At 38.2% G+C, this 19,546-nt stretch overlaps 1 protein-coding gene across 11 annotated transcripts in view; it reads left to right on the top strand.

Annotated features, from left to right (window-relative positions):
• The window catches only part of TMEM131L (transmembrane 131 like), an 81,218-nt gene that overhangs the window by 51,804 nt on the left and 9,868 nt on the right, over window positions 1-19,546 (top strand). For 8 of the 11 annotated variants that reach the window (XR_009747382.1, XM_061476285.1, XM_061476274.1 and 5 more), the window contains 14 exons: window positions 345-515; window positions 813-882; window positions 2,878-2,995; window positions 3,731-3,872; window positions 4,876-4,985; window positions 6,408-6,480; window positions 9,021-9,163; window positions 9,792-9,934; window positions 10,264-10,450; window positions 11,350-11,535; window positions 13,228-13,377; window positions 13,989-14,605; window positions 16,910-17,064; window positions 18,036-18,160. Coding sequence is in view for 10 of the 11 variants with exons in the window: in XM_061476285.1 (XP_061332269.1) it covers window positions 345-515; window positions 813-882; window positions 2,878-2,995; window positions 3,731-3,872; window positions 4,876-4,985; window positions 6,408-6,480; window positions 9,021-9,163; window positions 9,792-9,934; window positions 10,264-10,450; window positions 11,350-11,535; window positions 13,228-13,377; window positions 13,989-14,605; window positions 16,910-17,064; window positions 18,036-18,160 (2,390 nt within the window). In the remaining variant the exon portion in view is untranslated. The remainder of the gene's footprint in view (window positions 1-344; window positions 516-812; window positions 883-2,877; window positions 2,996-3,730; window positions 3,873-4,875; window positions 4,986-6,407; window positions 6,481-9,020; window positions 9,164-9,791; window positions 9,935-10,263; window positions 10,451-11,349; window positions 11,536-13,227; window positions 13,378-13,988; window positions 14,606-16,909; window positions 17,065-18,035; window positions 18,161-19,546) is intronic. The other 3 variants (XM_061476352.1, XM_061476295.1, XM_061476304.1) reach the window with 2 other exon arrangements.

Here is a 19,546-nt window from a genome sequence, read left to right as displayed (position 1 = left end):
GCTCCATAGGATTCAGCATTTCTTCATAGTCTGTAATGGAAGTCTTTACTACATAGATGAGCTTTGAAGTTTAGAAGGCAAAGCCAATAATTTACTCGCGCAATTGCTTGATTCAAACCAGGCAGATCTGGTTTATGAATAAGCACATGATGTAGGCATCTAATTGGCTCTTTGTATATTTAGATAGGAGATTTACATATGTGCGCTGTACGGATCAGTTATGGGCACATATGTGTATGTAATAACAGCAAAAACACGAAGAGAAAGTTTACATTCTTCAAGGTACCACTTGCACCAAAAATACTGTACCAGTTTTAATTCACTTGTCATTTAATTCTTTCTAGATTCTGAACTTTGCCGAACCTTTGACTCTGCCTCCAGGCTGCTGGAACGTATTTTCTTTGAAGCTCAGTGTGAAAGACACTGTAACAAATGTGCTCTCTAGTATTTGTTTGGCCACAAATGTGGGAATAATGTTTGAAATACCTCTGCAGATATATTCGACTGTGTCCAAGGTACCATATTCAGTTGTGTTGTATGATTATTATGCCCTGCAAACCAAAATGCAGCGGCCTCTTTCTTAGGCCAGAAATCTGTCCCTTAGTCCTGACAGAAAAACTTGGAACCACACCATTCTGTGAAACCATTCTGTAGCTTGAGAAGTTAAGCCCCCAGAGTTGAACAGTGATGGAATTACAGTCCTCTAGACACCCTTAATTCTCTTGACTCGTCTAAATTATGCACTGAAAAACTGGAATTTGTCTTGTTGTCTTACCATGTGGTCAGTTATAGTTTTTATTTTGTTTTTCCAGCAGGGAGATCTTCATTTTGAAGCGATTGCCCACTGTGATATTCAGTGTTACTTGGGAAAGTCTGATTCAGGTAAGCTTGTCTTGGGGATTTTTTGCATCTGCTAGTAGTTTCATTGTAGAAAATCCATTTTATGTAGCAGGACTTGTATTGAGAATATTGAGATTGTTAATGTGTGTACTTAGTTTTATGTCTTTCAAAAATATTCATTTTTCTGGGAGCATGTAAATGGCTTTGAGTAACCCGCTCTGAGTACATTGTGCAGTATTTCAGACCTCTAATTCCATAGGACATGCTAAGCTATTGTTCTGTCTTGAAACATTATTTTGGACTTAATGTTTAAGACTCTGATGCAATTGGCGGTGTACTGCGCCTTTCTTTCTTCATATGCATGTTCTCTGGAGGTGTTGTGGTAGAATGATAAAGCTGCCAACTAGCTCAAAGTGTTAGGCAATGTGTATAATCTGGGTCCAGATCCTGGGAAGTCTTTGAAACAGAAAACAAATGTTGACCAATATCCTGCCTTTAGCCATAGTTAAATTTGAAGGCCTTCTCTTCACCTGTTTCTTACAGAAATAATGTCCTAGATTTCTGCAAAACACCGTTTATCAGGCTCATTTAAATAGCATCCTTAATGCTGTATCATGTGAAATAGAAAGAAAGGGTCTCATTCTTTCTGGAACTGAGGAATCTATCTCCAGATACTGTAATGCTGGGAGCTGTTCTAAGTACCTGGCTGACATTTACCAAAATAGTGTTGGGTATTACATGGACATAACTTCGTGGAGAATGTTGAATCTGATGAAAAGTGATTCTCAATAGTGTTTTTTAATCTCTGCTCAGTAAAGAATTCCAGTAGTGGCAACATAGGTACCCATTAAAAGTAAATGGTACCATGGTACCCTTTAAAGAAATGCTAAATTGAATACTCTCCCAAACATGTTCTCAAGATGGCGCTTTCCTGCAGTGTATTTTGTATGAAGAAGGCAGTAGTAGTTAGTCAAATGAAAAAAGAATTGAGGTGATGAATGGTAACATACGGCTTGAAGAATTACTGATACATATGCACATTTAGGTACAGATCTTGGAAGCAAGTGTTTGCTTTTTGTTTTGTTTTGTTTTGTTTTTTAATCTTTAGAAAGAAATTTTTCTGATAAAAGTGAGTCCTTATTGTTTATATTCCATTCACATCTGATTATCTGAACATAATCAGATCTTTATGTACAGGTATTCTGCCTTCTAACACAGGATACTAGTATAGTATTTGTTAAATAAAAAAGTCTAATGCAAAAGCCTGAAAATACTGACCTAAAGAAGTTGTAGCTGGATTATTCCAGTCATCATCAATCTCAGTTGGTTACTTTAAACCCTAAGGATTGTAAAGTAAAGTAGATGCATTTTTAAAATAAGCCATTTTTCTTTTCTTTTCAAAGAAGTTTGCTTTTCTAACTGTATTCTGCTATGTGAAAATGCTTGACTTCCTAAGAGGCATTAATCTTTAGAGTGATGTGAAGCCTTGCAATTTTATCTTTAGAAGAATTTGAGAAAATTATCAGCACCTCAAAAAGAGAAGCTGACATATAAACATCATTTCTGCCAAACTGTGGGATTTGTTTTGCTCCCTGCTGTGCTGTGATGTTATAATTTTGTACCACTCTGTAGAAAATAGTGTATGATCTTGATGCTTTATTGGCATCAGCAGAGTTCTGTTTAAAGACCACTGATAACATAATGACTTTTCAATGGCATACGTTAGAAATAGCAACAGTAAAAAGGGCTCACTGGAGCGTACAAAGCCAGTGCTATACCCGTACTTTTGTTTGCATATAGAATTACTGTGTTTTGCAGATATCTTAAGCAAAGAAGATTTATACAGTAATATGTATACACTCACATGTATATACCCTCACATGCACATATGCTTGTTTTGAAGGGAAAAAGTGGGTTTCTTGCTTTATTTTTGTGTCAGGACCCTTTGCAGATGCCGATTACTCGTGTTCAGAAGTAGATTGATGGAAGGAGCAAATGTTACCTCTGTAAAATACAAAAAATCTGTTATCGTTTTAGCAAATCTGCTTTGGCAGAAGAGTCTCTCTCTGGACCGTTCTGCCTGGGATGTGGATTCTGAGCTTGCAAGTGAACTTTATGAAAGATGGCAAAAAATAAGACGTGGGGAAGCCTGCAGGTCTGTACAGAATCTGTTGCAGTTCTTAATTCAAGCCAGTACAGTTTTATAAGAAAGAGTATTTCTGTTCTGAAGTATTCTTAATTAGAACAAACTTTTTTTGGCCTTCCTGCACTTGTTAATTTGAAGCACTGGGAGTTTGAGTACCCCGAACACCCCCAGCTGCCATTTCAAGGCACTGCCAGCCATAAGTAAATGTTTCAGATGCCGGGCTTTAGAATGTAAATAATGTTCTTACTATGACAACCATAGCTACCCAGTGTTTAAGCAGTCAAAGCATGTTTTACCAGATTGTTTGTGGAGTTGCATGAGTCTTTCATCAGCAGGTCTCGTAAGAGTCTTTTCAGGATCAGGGTCCTTGAATAGCTTTTTAAGGTTTTTTAGTCCCTGGCTTAATGGGTACTGCAAATTGGGGATGCTGAGAAGGAAGCAGTCGTTGTGACTGAGAAACTCTTGTGGAGATATAGTGCACCACCCCCTTTCTAGAATGAGGAGGTAGAGCTGTGAAAACCACAGTTGTGTTGCAGGTGTAAAAGTGGAGACTGAAGGGATGCGCATAAGTTACACTGACTCTCTACTACTAGATTACAACTTTATGCACTTTATTTTGTGAAGAATATTTTCAAGGAAAGATTAGGTGGTATAATTATAGGTTCTGGCAAATCATAATTTGTTCTTCATTTGAAAGAAAAGAGAAAATAAAATTAACAAAGCTTTCTATTTTTTCCAATAAAGCAGGAGAAGTATTTTAGGATCATCTCGCTTTATTAACCAGAAGAAGCCTGAAGAGGAGTCCTTTGCCTTTTTCTTGCCACGGATGACTACAGAGCCTGGCCTTACGCTCAACTTCAGTGCCACAGCAGTTAAAAGCAGTATGGTGAGGATGGTTGTTGTTGCACTTTTTCTGAGCTGATGCATGTTTAGCTTGTTTAAGTAGCATTGTCTACAGTTAATATTAGGTGATACTTAGCATTTTAATACTGCTTGCTGATCAGTGTTTGAAGTCTAATTTAAGACACCAGACTTGTATACCTATGGCTCTTTGAGAAGATCTCTAGCTACGTAATTGTAGTATTTAATACAAGGAGAGGAGTAAAGCAGTGTAGGTCTTAACTAACAATTGTTGATGGTTGTAAAAGCTTTCCCTGCATCATTGTGTAAGTTACATGCATGTGGTAACATAATTGAACAAGGGGCTAGGGATAGGGTGTATTGTCATTAAGGATGCATGTGGTTACAGCATAGCCTTCCTCATGCCACTGTCTTATGCAACAGAAGTGTGTAAAACATTTGCAAGAGATACAATGCTTGAGAGATCCATAATGTGTCTTTCAGTCGCACTGATAGTTGCCTCTTTCTTGTTTGTCAGATTTAGGTCACTACTAACCTAGCCTGGGCCAGAGCCAGTCATATGGAGATAGTTTTCATATGCACATATTGTGAATTACCTTAATACTCTATTTGTGCCTTTTAATTATCAGCCATTATAGTAATGTGTATAACCTGCTTGCACTCAGACTTCTGTAAGAAAGGGTAGCACCTCACTAACTTCACCTTATTCTGTGGAAGAGCTTTCTTCACATCTGCCTGCATAAATCAAAATCCGAATGAAAGGGTTGTTTAGGGGCTGGGGAAGGTCTGTATATTTGCACATGTGGTTCTTCATGCACTCTTAACCGTTTCAACGAATGATGACATTGTAGTGACATGTCCTGCTGTTCCATGCAGTTTTGTGCACAGTTGATTATATTGCATTAAAACAGAAGCCAGGTTGAAGCCCTTTGAAAATGCAGATCATATTACCAGTGCTGAATGATTTTACCTTCCAGTTCTCAAGTATGTAGTTTTTAACTGTTTCTTTTCCCCTCCAAACTGTTTAGGTAAAATATTTTGTACTAAGAAACCCTTCATCCTTCCCAGTTACGTTGCAGCTTCTGCCTCTTTCTTACTACCCTGATCCCCAAGCTTCACTGAGTCTACTGAACAAATGGTAATGAGTATAACTATCTCAGGATACTGTTTTCCTTTTTAAAATATCTTATTTCCCATGCCTTCTGATTGTTGCTTACGGTTTGTTTTAATTTTTCAGTGTAGCTTAGGTGGGGACAGTGTTCTGACCCATTTTTGAAGATATAATAATATTCAGAGCAGCTTACAAAGCAGAATGACTTTGTAGTGTACCTAGTCACTGATCAAACTGAGCATGTTTTCAGCAAGTTTATGTCTGCCAGTTGTAGACTATAATCTGTCATCTTTTAAGATCCGGAGCTTAGTGCAAGCCTGTGCAAACTGCCCAGGTGAGGGGAGCAATTTGCAGTGCTGGGGATGTGCATCTCCCCACAAGGCTAGTTGGGAAGTATACAGAGTCTGTAGGCTGATCAGTGAGGAGGAATGTATCTGAGCCTTCCTACCAGAAAAAGTTTTCCTCTTCACTTTTTCTTAAGTAAAAACCCTGGTTGAAGAAGAGCAGAAGAGCGCTGTCTGTCACACTTAACTGAAAAACTGTTGGTAGACTATTTCCTTAGTTGGAGCCGATGGGACTACTCATGTGCTTAAGCGTCGCTTACTGATTTGGGTTCCAAATCCCTGTGTAATTGCCTTCTTAACCTCATTTCTTTACATGCGTACTAGTATGTGCATACATATGTGTGTGTGTATATATGCACATTAATAACTACATCTGTTTGCATACCAAATAGAATTTCCACATAGACTCTTTCTAGTGATTTGAAATTACATTTTCTCTTTATTTGCACACTTTTGTTTCTGCAGATGTTCTAGGTTTACCAGAAATCATGTCCATTAACCAGTTTGTTTTAATCCAGTGTCACAGAAAGTTGTGACAAGTGAATTATGAGTTCAGTGGCTGGAGGTCCATTAGTCCTCTGTAATCAAAATATTACCTATTGGTTTTCCTATGTCTGTTTTTAATACCTTAATGTGAAATGCCTACAATCTGCAGTCAGGCAAATAACTGCTGTAAGTGAATTAAATTTACAAAGTATGTGGAAGAAAATAAGATTTTTGTCCCAAATTACGAGCAGAAAGAGGGATATTTGAGTAAATTAATGAGATTTGAGAATGATTATTTCTTAACAGTTATGCAGGCAGAAAAAGCTTTGAGGCACTTGTGTTTGTGTGGCTTAGACATTGTATTTCTTGGTGGTGATCTTTTGCTGAGAGATCTGAAACGCCCAGCCGTTTGTCTGTTTTCCAAATATGTGGAATCCACATAAAACTGATTTGTAGTGTATTCTGTTAAAATGTAGACCCACATTTATTTCACATCTGCCAAAGTGCAGTTATAAAAGTATTCTTTATTTTAGAATAAATGCCAGTATCTAAAAATAAGCCAATCTAGTTCTGACAGACTAGGTTTGAAGTGCTAAATTTTTTGTTTTGGTTTATTTAGGTTCAGCATAAATGTGCAAGCTATTAATTTCACAACCACTGAATTCAGGCTCATGGATGAATGTTCTTACAGGGTAAGATGGCTAATTTTGATAGAAGTGTTCTGATACACTAGAAAAAGCTCTATCTACACTACATCTGAGTTGTTCTCGAGTGCTATTTAAAGCAATTTAACAGTGTTTTCTTGGTTCTCTGTCAGGTTTGCATGTTTGCAATTACCTTTATTTTCCAGAGTTTGAGTCTGAGTGTGTGCATGCATGTGTGCACATGTTGAAGGGCCACAGTTTGCATTCTGTGTTTGGACTTACATTTAGCCACTGATTGTCCATGAAGCGTCAGGCTTTTGAGTTGGTTATGTCAGAAGCTGGCTGATAATGTTTTTCAGTAGAGGGAAATACTGTCCAGTAGTTCAAGGGAGAAGAAAGCTGGATTTCTACTTCAGCTCAGTCTCATTGCAACTCCACCAGACTCGGGTTGGGATGTTATAGCTGCCTGTTTCCCATTGCCTCATTTTTAGCATGAGTGTGATGACACTTCACTGTGTCACACCGGTGCTGAACTGTGGTTAAACCCTGAGGTGTTGTGTCATGCATGACAGGAATAGAGAAGATGCTATATCAGGGATATTGGCATATTAGAATTATAGAATAGTTAGGGTTGGAAAGGACCTTAAGATCATCTAGTTCCAACCCCCATGCCATGGGCAGGGACACCTCACACTAAACCATTTACCCAAGGCTTTGTCCAGCCTGGCCTTGAACACTGCAGGGATGGGGCATTTTCAACTTCCCTGGGCAACCCATTCCAGTGCCTCACCACCCTAACAGGAAAGAATTTCCTCCTTATATCCAATCTAAACTTCCCCTGTTTAAGTTTTAACCCATTACCCCTTGTCCTGTCACTACAGTCCCTAATGAAGAGTCCCTCCCCAGCATCCGTATAGCCCCCGTCAGATACTGGAAGGCTGCTATGAGGTCTCCACGCAGCCTTCTCTTCTCCAGCCCCAACTTTCTGGCAACAATATTCTGGCAACCCAGAGTACTGTCCAGGGTCCCAGAGAGTTTCTTCTTAGACTTCTAGTTTGTACAAAAGCCTGGAATTGATATATTTTCCTTGCAGTTTGGGCATGCTGCAGTCGCCTCTTTAATATCCTAGATAGATACATATTTCTGCACATGTGCTTTAGAACCTTAATGAAACATTAGTACCTTATAAAAAGAAAAGGCTGTGTTTGCTATACTAATTTAAGCTGACCTTTCCTTTCTGGCAACAGTTGTAAGAGGAGAGGAGACAGCAGTTCATAAATTGCAGCCTGTAGCCACACACTGAAAAAGAGAAGCTAGTTCCACTAGTACTTGTTTAGGACTGAGTTTCCACAGTCCCATACACCATGTGCTTGACCAAATGGAAAAATAGCAGTAGATCTTTACATCAATGTGTGTAATACCTGTTTTTCATTAGAGACTTGAAGAGCTAGGGGGAACATGTATAGTTAGGTAGGTATGCAGCACGTATGAGATGGATCTTGTTTAACAAATCACTAGCTGTTAATATTTACATTTTTGAATTTGTCATTATTTCCTTGGTCACTTTATAGACACGTGTAATGAATTGTTAGGCTCACATTTTGAGTGCATGAGTATCTTTATTTGTAGGGAGTGACAGGGTGAAGTTTGCAAATGCCACATGTGGTTTGCTTTTATTAAATATTGACTGTTAAATGCAGGTTCTGAAACTTTTTTGCATCTTCATTTTTCATAAAATGGACTAAGAATAAAAACAGTTTGGACTGGAAAAGACCAGAAGAACCATTAGTACAACAGCCATGAATTGAAAAACCACTGAGCAAGAGCCTGTTTTGTAACGTGTAGTAATGTTTATGGTTGTTTTGACTGCTCTGGCTGTCTGATCACCCCTTTCTAAGATGAGACCCCAGCTTCTGGAATAGAGAGTTTTAGAGTTGGTTTTTGGTGGTTTTTATTTATTTTTTTTTTTTAAATGGGGAAAAGAATAAACAGCAGAATTGTGTAAAAAAAAAAAAAAAACAAACAACAAAAAAAACCAACAAAAAAACCCACATTATTTCCAGACTCAGTGTACTTCTGGTAGTTCTGGTCTTCAATTAATAAGGTAGGGAGTTCACTTTGGCTTGTTTCCAGTGACTTAAATGGTCAACATACTTGCCAACAGTCCCTTTCTCACTTAAATCAAGTTGCAAGTTTTATACTGAGGGTATAATGGTTGCCACATTTCCCTGTGCAATCAGAATAGTGTCAGTTCTCATTGTGTTGTGAAGTGTTTCAGGATTCCTTGAATATGATAGACACTATATAATTTCTTTTCCATCTGAGCAAATAAAAGCTGTTTGAAAAAATGAAGTCATACATTCCTCATAATAATAAATGCAGTAATACGAACTTTTGCTCAAATAAACAACCTTATCTGATGTTTTATGTTGTCAAGTTGAAAGACTTTTGTATAACAAGTCAATTAGCAGTTACTGCACCTTGCCAAAAATATCTTATGTGGTGCTAAGTAAAGTTGTAGTGCTTTCTTTATAGAGATCTTTAAACACACGCTTTCTGTGAATAAGAAGTATGTTTTTGTTTAACAGAACACATACCGGGAGGATCTCATCAACCAGAAATGCAGTTCTGAGCTGCTTTGGTTAAGTTTGCAGCCACTGGAAACTAGAAAAGTTGGTGTAATTTTTACACCAGTTGACTACAGAAGAGTAGCTTCCCTTATTTTAATCAGGTAAGCCAAGTTTCAGATGTGAGAATCAAATAACTCAGTGTGGAAAGGAATTTACGAAATCTTGAAGTAAAGACAAATGGTCAAAATTTGAAAGTCAGAATATCTCCAGTTTAATAAAAATTGCTTAAAGGGTCTTTGTGCCTTATGCCTCAGTCATTAAAAAAGCACCTGTTTTTCCTTGGTATGTGACCAGTGGACTCTAAAATGCATATGAATGTACTGAGGTAATTTTGAGTTAAGTGAGCAACACATTGGGTGGCTTTGCTATTTTCAGTTTAGCTTCATAGTGACAGGATTTGAGTATCCAGTGTGTCTGATGTGCAGCCACTCATTGGTTGTCTCTGAATGAAAAGATAGTTTATGGAAAAAGCAACCATTTTCACTAGGTGGAACTGTTGTTACCCAGTGGCAGTGGTCACAGAGCTTGTTCCTTCACTCTGTGAAATTCACTGGTGACTGGTTCCAGGGTGGTCTGCCCTGCATTTAGGGGAAACCTATCCTGGTGTGGCCAGTAACTCTGTTACTGAAACGCTGTTGTCTTGGATTGGCACCTAGATAGCAAAGCAGTGATTTCACAAACTTTATTTGTGTTTTAGCAGCTGATTGCTTGTTTTTTGTATTATGGCAGAAACAACTTGACTGTTCTGGATGTGGTCAATGTAGAAGGCTTTGGAGCCAAAGAATTGCTTAAGGTAGGGGGAAGACTACCTGGTACAGGAGGATCTCTTCGATTCAAGGTGCCAGAAGCTACACTAATGGACTGCAGACGACGTGAGTAAGAAGAAACAAGTCTCTTGATTTTGTATTATTTTGTTATTCTGTAGTGGTACAGATACACATTATTGTAAAGTAAACAGAATGTTGACATAGAAAAAGCTGAAGAGCTTGGTCATGAGAGCTGTAGATTCTATTTTCTCAAAACACTGACTGATAATAGTTACAGATTCTAGAAATACACTACTGCAAATCAGTCTGTATCAGTGTTGATCACTTCTGATTTTTTTATTAGATTGAAAGTAAAAGTAGCAATTTATTTATAAACATAATAAAAATAATTTTTTAAACACTGTAAAATAATTTTTCTTTTTTTCTCCTTTAAGAGCTGAAAGACAGCAAGCAAATCCTATCCATTACGAAGAACTTCAAAGTAGAGAATATTGGGCCTCTTCCTATAACAATTTCATCAATGAAAATCAATGGTTACAGTTGCCAAGGATATGGATTTGAAGTGTTGGACTGTCAGGAATTTTTCTTGGCTCAGAACTCATCACGAGAGATAAGCATTGTGTAAGCACTGACAAATTTGCTGACAAATTAACTTAAGTGGAAATTTGAAGTAATTAATCTCAGTAACAGACACTCCAATAGCACACCCTCACATAAAATTTGGTGAGCTTCAAATACAAATTTCATAAGCATTTCCCCTTTTCAGTAAGGGTTATTCTAACAAATTGATAATAATGTGTCTTTGTGAGACTCAAATTATTTTTAAAAAGCAGTATTATGTGTCTTTTATCGGTGCATTATGAAGTAATAAACTAAAGCAAAACAGTTGTCACAACAAAGAGTAAGAAATGCTTTGCCACTGGGTTTTTCTTATTATTTGGTTGTTATTCCCTGGCTTTTTCCAAGTAGCCTGACCACAATCTAGTCATGTTTTCCTAAAATTACACATAATCTAAAACTGATTCTTTTTAAAATCCTGTTGAGTGAGAATCATGACTTAAACACAAATAGAGCTAATACTACTGTGTTGCAGTGTCTGCTGTTTCATATACAAGTATCACCTCTACTGACTGGAAAGCAAGTCATACCTTCTATCAGTACCTGTGGCGGTCAGATGGAATAATGGTATGGGCCAGGGAAATAAATAGAAGAAGAGACAAATCTGATGGTTTCTTCTGCTTTCCCTGTCTCGTTCTAGGCTTACTGTAGCACTTGGCCCTTTCTGAAGTAATGCTGCCTGTACACTTGACAGTTTGACAGTCTTACCTCTGTTATGGGCTAATGGCATCTGTGTAGTCTAAGCAGACAGTGGTAACTTATTTCATTGTCTTTTTTTTTTTTAATATATATATTGTTAAATCAGAAGTTATTTTGTATTTTTGGTATTGGTGTGACTCAGAAAATTAAATTCAGTCCAGCACTGGAAAAATAACACCATCTCTGTCTGCTTTTCCTGACAGATTTACTCCTGACTTTACATCTTCATGGGTAATCCGGGAGCTTACACTGGTAACTGCTGCTGATTTGGAGTTCCGCTTCACGCTCAATGTGACTCTTCCTCACCATCTGTTACCACTGTGTGCAGATGTGGTGCCAGGACCCAGCTGGGAAGAGTCTTTCTGGAGGCTAACTGTCCTCTTCGTAAGGTAATGCTTTCAGGGCCCCTGTACCAGTTCGAAAGGGACCCATGCTAACACAAGCACTTTTGGCTTGTGTTAGATTTTTAGTGGTGATAGGGCCTAAATCTCTACTGCATCTGTGTCCCAAGACTTCTGACAGATGGCTTGGACAGCTTAGGTGTGATTCAGTAGCTGGTAACAGAGTTGTCAAGCGTTTCTTTCTGCTCCTAATAATAAATTCCATGTTAAGGCTGCAGAGAAAAAAAGACTAGGATACCCCCACAGGAGTACCCTTGCTAAGAAGACTTACTCTTGCCACAGCAGAGATGCACATGTGTCACGTTTTAAGCCCAGCTGGCAACCCAGAACCACGCAGCTGCTCTCTCACTCCTGCCCTTCTGCTACTGCTGAACCCAGGACAACATGTAACATATTAGTATTTGAATGTTGTAAATAGAATCGAGTGGATTGGTAGATTATCTTGATGCATTTCTGAAAAATTAACATGAATTTTATTTATAAAGTTTCAGACAACCAAGTGAAGACCTGCTTTTCCTTATGCCTTCTTCCTCCTCTCACTTGTTGAAAAATACTTGTGTTTGTTGTTAGGTTTTGGTCGGCATACTGCTAAACAGGCTAGCCCAGAAAGATTAATTGGCTCTTGTTAGCTGACTCCTTGCTTGCACATGGTGAACTGCTTTTAAGAGGACAGTACCTTTGTACAACAATTAAGGGTTCTGCTCCTACACATATTCTTTTCTTGTTTTCTTTAACTAACCTTTCACACTGTGTAGTGTGAACTGAACGTTGTGTTTGTCACAGATGATCCCCAGTGCTTTCATCACACCAATCTGAATTCCTACAATAATTACTAACAAGCAGTAAATGTGAATGTCATGGTGATACATACATGTGCCTATGCGTACCTCACTGAGATCCTGATGCACACTGTGGTTCTGCTTGTATTGTTGTTTTGACACTGAAAACGGAGCGTAAGTGAAGCAACACTAAGGACCACATTACTGGTTCTAGATGCAACAGAAGCAGACTACAGGGATCTGAAAGATCAGGAGTTTCTCATTCTGTTTTCCTGCTGAAAAAATTCATACTGCATGATTGAGCAAGTGGTTTGATGAATTACAAAAATCTTTATTCTGATCGGTTTATATTTGGTGCAATTAAGGCAACAGAGAAAGAGAGGATATTTTGCAGCTTCAAGTTTAATTCAAAAGTGTAGTGGTATTTGTAGCCGATTTTATGCCAGTATTTTCTCTAGGAAAAGAGACAGTATTAAATAAGTATCAAAATAATGACATAACTGTCATAAATGAATAGAAAGTACTTAGTAAGATACCTATCAGTCTTCTATAAGATGCTGCTATTGTGTGGTAATGAGACTTCTAACTGATCTTCAAATCAAGTATTAGCTTTTTTAGGATGGATTTTTTCATTATTAGGTGTTTTTTTTTTCCTTTGTAAATTCCTTGGCCGAGTTATTTTATTGAGAATAACTGGCAAGGGCTATAAAGAAAAAAGGAAAAGAAAAGACCATTAGAATTATTAATTTTTAAACTGTGTGTTGAGCTTTCTTATTTGTCTCCTTATTTAGAATTTACTAACAAAATGTTTGGAAAATGCATTTTGTTAAAGCTTTTTAACTCTTATCACTGAATACACCTGAAAATTGTAGACACCAGTATCTGTAGTTTTCTTTGGCAGTTTGTCCCTGCTCGGCGTGATTCTAATAGCCTTCCAGCAAGCCCAGTATATCCTAGCAGAGTTCATGAAGTCAAGACAGAGGCCAAATCCTAGTTCTTCACCACAGCAGAACAGCAACTCTGTTGACATAATCAGCTCTGATTCCTACAAGTAAGAATACCTTTTTCTTTTGAATTGCTTTTTTTTTTTTTTGTACCCTATGTATTTTGGACTAATGCTTTGTCTGTTTGTATTTTGATACTGATGTGGACTGGTTTAGAGGAGATGATGTTCCAAGCAGCCTTTTTCAGAGAGCCTTTAGTGTTGGGTCTCATCTCCACAGAAGAGAAATGGAAGAACTTTATAAATGTTGATTATTGTTAGTAGTGCATAGGGTAAAAATTGTGTGATGGAAGTAAAAGATACAGCATGTATCCTTTACTATGATAGTAGTACATAGGAAACCACAAAAAAGAAGTAAAGGATCCATCACAGCAGTTGCGGAAAGAGTTGAAAATACATTAGTGGTCCTCAGTTCTGACCCCCTTGGGTAGTCAGTTAGGCACTTACTGAAGCATATAAATGTGTTCGAAGTCCAAGTCTTTCTCAGCTCCCCCTGAAATCAGAATGTGCTTAGCTGATATGGTAAATTGAAGACCCAGTGCAGTGTCACAGCTTGTGACTGTGCCCCCCCCCCCCCCCCCTTTTACAAAAATAGGCTATAAAACAATTCATGATAGCTTCGTAGATAAAAGCAAATCTCAATTTATTTTTTTCTCAAGGGGAAGCTGCAAGACATTTATGGATTCCTATAGTTCCTCAGATAAAGGTAAAGGGAAGGGCTTCCTGTCTGTAGGCACTTCTTCCAGCCGAAGTCAGAATGCAGCAAAGAGAAGTCCTGCGACCTACAGTCACTCTCAGAAGAAACACAAATGTTCAGTTTACTACAGTAAGCAGAAACCAAACACAGTGGCTGGCAGTGCCATTGCAGCTACCGATGAGAAACAAAACCAGATTGCAGAGAACCAAATCTCAGCACCAAAAGAGGACATTTGCACTGATGTTGTCAGTGAGAACTGGGTAACTCTGAAATATGCAAATGGCATAAATGTTAACAAGAATTTAACTCTTCCAGAAGACTTTCTGGGTAAAGAAGAAAGTGCACTGAAAAATACAGTTCTCATGAAAAATACTTCTTCAGAGTGTGATCTGAAGGAAGATCTTCAAACATGTATGTTTCCTAAGGAAACTAACCTTAAAACTTCAGAAAATCTAGTCGAGCTCAAAGAACAGGAATTCTGTCCTGTGAAGATGTCCAAGAAGCTACCTGAAAGTCACTTGTCCAGAAATTCACCTCAGCAACAGCCGGAACTGCAAGAAATTCCTAGGAAAAATAATGGTAATTTTCTTTTCTTTTTTTAATTTCTGACAGTCAGAATTGGTGGGTGAAATCTTCTGTTGAGTTCACTGTGGTGAGGATTTTGTCTCTTGTGTGGGACAAGGAGATGTGTTTTTTAGGTTTTCATGATGATTTATCTGTTTACATTCTTAAGGAAACAGCTTGCATTAAAAAGTTTCATAAATCATATATTTGCCTTAGCTTACAGATTTTGAGCTTATGCAGTAACATCTTAATGGTTAAAGTAATTGATGTCATAGATCTGCTTATAAGTCAAAAATTGCCCTTGTCAAATATTCAGAAACATCCCAGAACATTTCAGGTCCACTGAAAATCTGATGCCTGATTTTTAGTCACGAAGCCAGCACCTCCAGTACTGGATATTCTTTGATATCCTTTGATAAAACCACCTAAGATAACGAAGAGGGTATTGTGCAGTTATATTTTGTAGGAATTTGCAGATTGACTTTTCTCTTGGTAGCTGCATAGCTGTATTTTTTACCTTACTTTTGGATGGGTTGGTTTTTCCACTTGTGGAACTAAGCTGCCTGGGAAGTCTTACCTCTTACCTTCACAACTCAGAATTTTAAGAGCAGCTTGAGAGCACCTGGAGGCAATAAAGAGCAGGGTAGGAGAATGCGTCCTCTGGAATCTTGGCTTTATTTGGGAACTCAGCTGAGTAGTTGAACACTGAAGTCTGGCATTTGCTGTAACTGTGGCAGAGTTACTTAGTGAGCCATCACAGCGGGATTTCAGGCCCTGCTGTAGTGTGTAGTGGGCCCGTTGTTTCCAGTTGTGTTGTTATCTGTGAGATACAGCAGGTACAAGAGTGCTGTCTTCAGGTAGAGGCAGAATAATTTCACCCATACTTACAAAGTATTTTTACATTCTTCATGTGCTTCTAAACTGCAGAGTGCTACTCATTCCTTGCTTTGAATTAGGAAATCAGATAGAGGAGAGAATAATCAGTAATTATATCTTAACTGTATTTATGTGCACAGGAAAGTAACTTTGAGTTACTCGAAAAGTAACTCAGAAGTACTGTGGAAATCATAAATAAAACAATTGAGAATAAGTAGACATTTTCATTGACAAAGCTTCCACCTTGAGGCAGTGTTTGAGGAGTACTTGTATTCAGTGGTAAAGCAGTACAGGTAATCTGATGTATTGTCTATTGAGCAGTTGTTTTGTGCACTGTCAGGAATGTATGTCTGTGATTCAAGAAGTTTGATAGGATAAATGAAGTCTAAAAAGTACTATGCTGCAGTGTTTGTATCTTGATTTAGTTGCAGACCTGGTTTTGTGCAAACAGACTCTTAAAGATCTCAGGTACTCCCATGTTTGTATGCTGGAGAAGAATAGAGTGGTTTTAAAGCTCTGGCACCCTCCCTTTCTTGGTGTTTCCAGTGTCTCATTCATATGGGCTTCTTTTGCAGTCATTGTGACTGCCTGCTGCAGAGAGGAGAAGGTGGCTGAGTCAGAGCTAGGACGCTGTAGGTGGTTGATAGATAGGAAACCACAAAAAAAAGTTTGGGTGGACCTTGACTGTATGAGGAGACCAGTAAGTGATGGCATCTCTCATGCGGAGCAGACGAGTATTGGTAGCAGATCACTGTGGATGTATACCAGATATCCAAGATACCTGAAACAGAGCTGAAGTTAGTTCTGCCCTATCCAGCACTGGCTGCGACTCAGCTGGTCAACTCAGCTGGTTGTTGAGGCAGGTTTCCTCTAATTTTCTTTATCTCTTAGACTTCATTACACAAGAATATTTCTTCTTCTTCACAAGCCTCTCAAGAAAATGAACTTCTAATGTGGAAAGAAAGGATGGTTTCTCTGTCTTCATAGTGAATGCAGAGGGCACTTCAGAGACATCATGCACCAAATACAGGCCGTTCTTATTTTGATCTACCCATTTCTGAAAGGTCTCCTACCTACCCAGCTTGAAGGATTTTTTCCGTTTATTAGCTCAGTATTCCCTGACTTATATTACAGCTCCATGGCTGGGACCCAAATAGTTCAAATTTGGATGAAATGAGCAGTTCTTGGGTAACTTAGGCATGTGCTAGGAGTGGTGTGCCCGTGTGCTTGAATCAGAGATACTTTTTGCAACTGCTGTAAGAATTTTTATACAACATTAGCTTTTGCTTTCGAAATTTTCAGCATCATCAGCCTAGATGTTGGTCTCTGAGTGTTTTGGAAACCAACACATGTCTGTTTTTAAAGAAAGGTAGAAGATGCTGTGGTTATGATTGGGAGCCCATTCTCTTCCCAAGTAAACTGATGTTACTGTTGTAATTGTAGGGAATAGCCAGCAAGTGCCTCTCAGGAATGAAACAGAAAACTGTGAGACTTTAAAAAAGCAGATCAACCTAAAGCCTTCCACAGAGAAAAAGATGAGTAAGGGACCTAAAGAAGAGACTCCGTGCTGCGGAAAAGAGGAGATTACTTCTTCTGAGGTTTGTGTTGTGATCTTTGTGCTTTCCAAATTTAAAATGGTCTTTTTATTGTTTATTTATATATAGAGAGACATACAGGTATGTATGTACATGTAGGGATTATTACCTATTCACAGGTCTGAAACACTGTAAATCAGATGAATAAGAAAGTACGCAGATGTGCTGTCCACATCCACTGCATATTAATGCCGCAGACCGTACATTTACTGCAGGCAGAGTAAAACACTTAAAGAACTTCATCAGGTAGTTGATAAACCCAAGAATTTGGTTTATATTTGTGTCCTGTCTACTGCATAGGAATCTCATGGCAAAAAGGTATAAGGAACAATTGCTTACTATGCTTTGATGAATATATATCAGACAGAGTCTGGTCTTGTTTTGGGAACTGTTGTTAGAAACTTCTTTCCATGTGTGGCTGATGGAGCTCAGTTTGTTTCTTGCATTTTTTAAAATTACTATTATTTGTTGGTTAACTTACCCCATAATTTCCTCAGTTGTAATTCAAATGAATACCCCAACCCCCTCCCACCCCCCAGCTGCTGAGGAAAGAGAGGATTTATTGCTGCTGAACTTGCACACAGACTGATCATAAATCTGGCAGATGTGTTTTGTTTTTAGTGCATTGGGAATTTTATTGACTGCTTTCCTTTTTCTCCCCCCACTTTTTTATTTCCCTGGAAGTCAGAGCTAGATGCAATGAGGGGGGAAATGCTAACATTGGGAATTCAGATATTTCTCTCTCATCATCTGCTGGTGCCTTGAAGGACAGAGTCTTGGAAAGGCTGGTCAAACTGATGGTGCTGGAAAGAGGATGTGCTGTGGAAAGGCACTAAATCATGAAGTAACTATGCATTTGGGTCTGGTTGTTCTGTCCAGAGAAATTTAGCTGGAAAAATCCAGTGGAGTTCATTTACTGAGTTGACTTCATTTTATAATGTATGTATTTTCTCGGCTCATATTTTTACCTTTAGCAAGAAGATGTGTATAGGAAGAAGAAACCTCAGGAGAAGAAGGAAGGGAACTTACCAAATATGAATTGGAATAGAAATAGAACATCTAGGAAAAATAAGAAGAAGAGTGTTAATATATCGACAAGGTATGTATTGCCTCACCAAGTCATGAAGAAATACATAGTTGCTGTAACATTTCCGAAGGTTTTCCATAGTACATTTGGCAGGATTGCTTTATCTGTTTAAATAAACACAATTTAATCCAGGCCTGAGCCCTTATATTTAAGAATGTGCAGTACTAAGTATCACCAAAAAAAATTCCATTTGTAAACCTGCATATATAGACACACCCCATTCTGTATAGCAGTGGTTGCTCTGTGTTACAGTCTGGAATTCCATTGTGTATTGTGTGAATAAAATTGAGTCATGTATTCTGTTCAGTGAAGAAAGGAAAAAAAAGTTGTTGAAATGGTCCCACCTTCAGGAGAATCATCTGCTGTATTGAGTAACTGAGGCAATGTTGTCTTCTAGTAGTTCTGGAAGATGAAGAGAAATATGTGGAAAGAGTGGCTTGCATTTTTGCCATAATGATTACAAATATTACAGCATCACTAGGCTCAGAAGAATGTTGAGAGCACTTTGGGTGGTTACTTTTGGTTTCCTCTTAAGGGTTGTTTAAAAGCATTTCTGATGTCAGTTGTAAACTACTTTTAATATATTTTTTCATGTATTTTAAATTATTTGGATTATTATTAAAAGATACCAGTTATAAGCTGCTTCTTGAATAGAAACACTTATGAGGAGAAAATCCTCCTCCTTCCCTTCCCCCAGCCCTTTGACGTAGGTCATGATCCTACAAAGCCTTCACAGACTTAATTTTTATTGCAAGTGGTCCTATTGAGGTCAGTGGACTTAACAAGGAGATTGTAAATCTGCAGGGGCTGTTATAATTCATTATAAACAAATTACTGTTCATTGTGTGGGAAGTCAGCATGTGTAAATCTTTGTAGGATGCACACCTTTGTAGCTAGGAAGGATTAAAAAAAATGGGAGGAGAAATACTATAATTCTGCTCCTTGAACTGATTCAGCAGTTGCTGTTTTCTGAGTTAAGATGTAACCATTCCCTTCCTGTAGAAACTTGACAGATGGATTTTATTCATTTCTCCTTAATACTCTCTGATTAAGATATTGGGTCCAGATATTTCAGTCTTACTAGCATAAACTCGAGATTACTTCAGATGGTGGTTTTACTCTAGTTATAATTACACCAGTGAAATAGACATAGGGCACATTTTTCTGTGTATGTAGGTCTTTGTACTATGCTAGACTGTACTTATCGCTGTAAATATGGTTGGCTTCTGCAAGTGCACTAGAGAATGGAGTTAAACGTACACACGTTGTTTTGCTTACCCCCTTGAGAAGTAGTAGCCTGTGTGGTGGGATAGAGCACTTTGGGAAAGGTTTTTTAGCTTTCTGTAAAAGTGGGAATTAAGACTCCTGAACCTGTTCTTTGCCCTATATGCTGCCTCA

Source organism: Pezoporus flaviventris, unplaced genomic scaffold, assembly GCF_033815535.1.
Source record: "Pezoporus flaviventris isolate CSIRO_AGI_PZ_B2104156 unplaced genomic scaffold, CSIRO_AGI_Pfla_v1 ptg000002l, whole genome shotgun sequence".
In the NCBI taxonomy this organism is placed as follows: Eukaryota; Metazoa; Chordata; class Aves; order Psittaciformes; family Psittacidae; genus Pezoporus; species Pezoporus flaviventris.
This window is presented reverse-complemented; position numbering and strand designations above follow the sequence as displayed.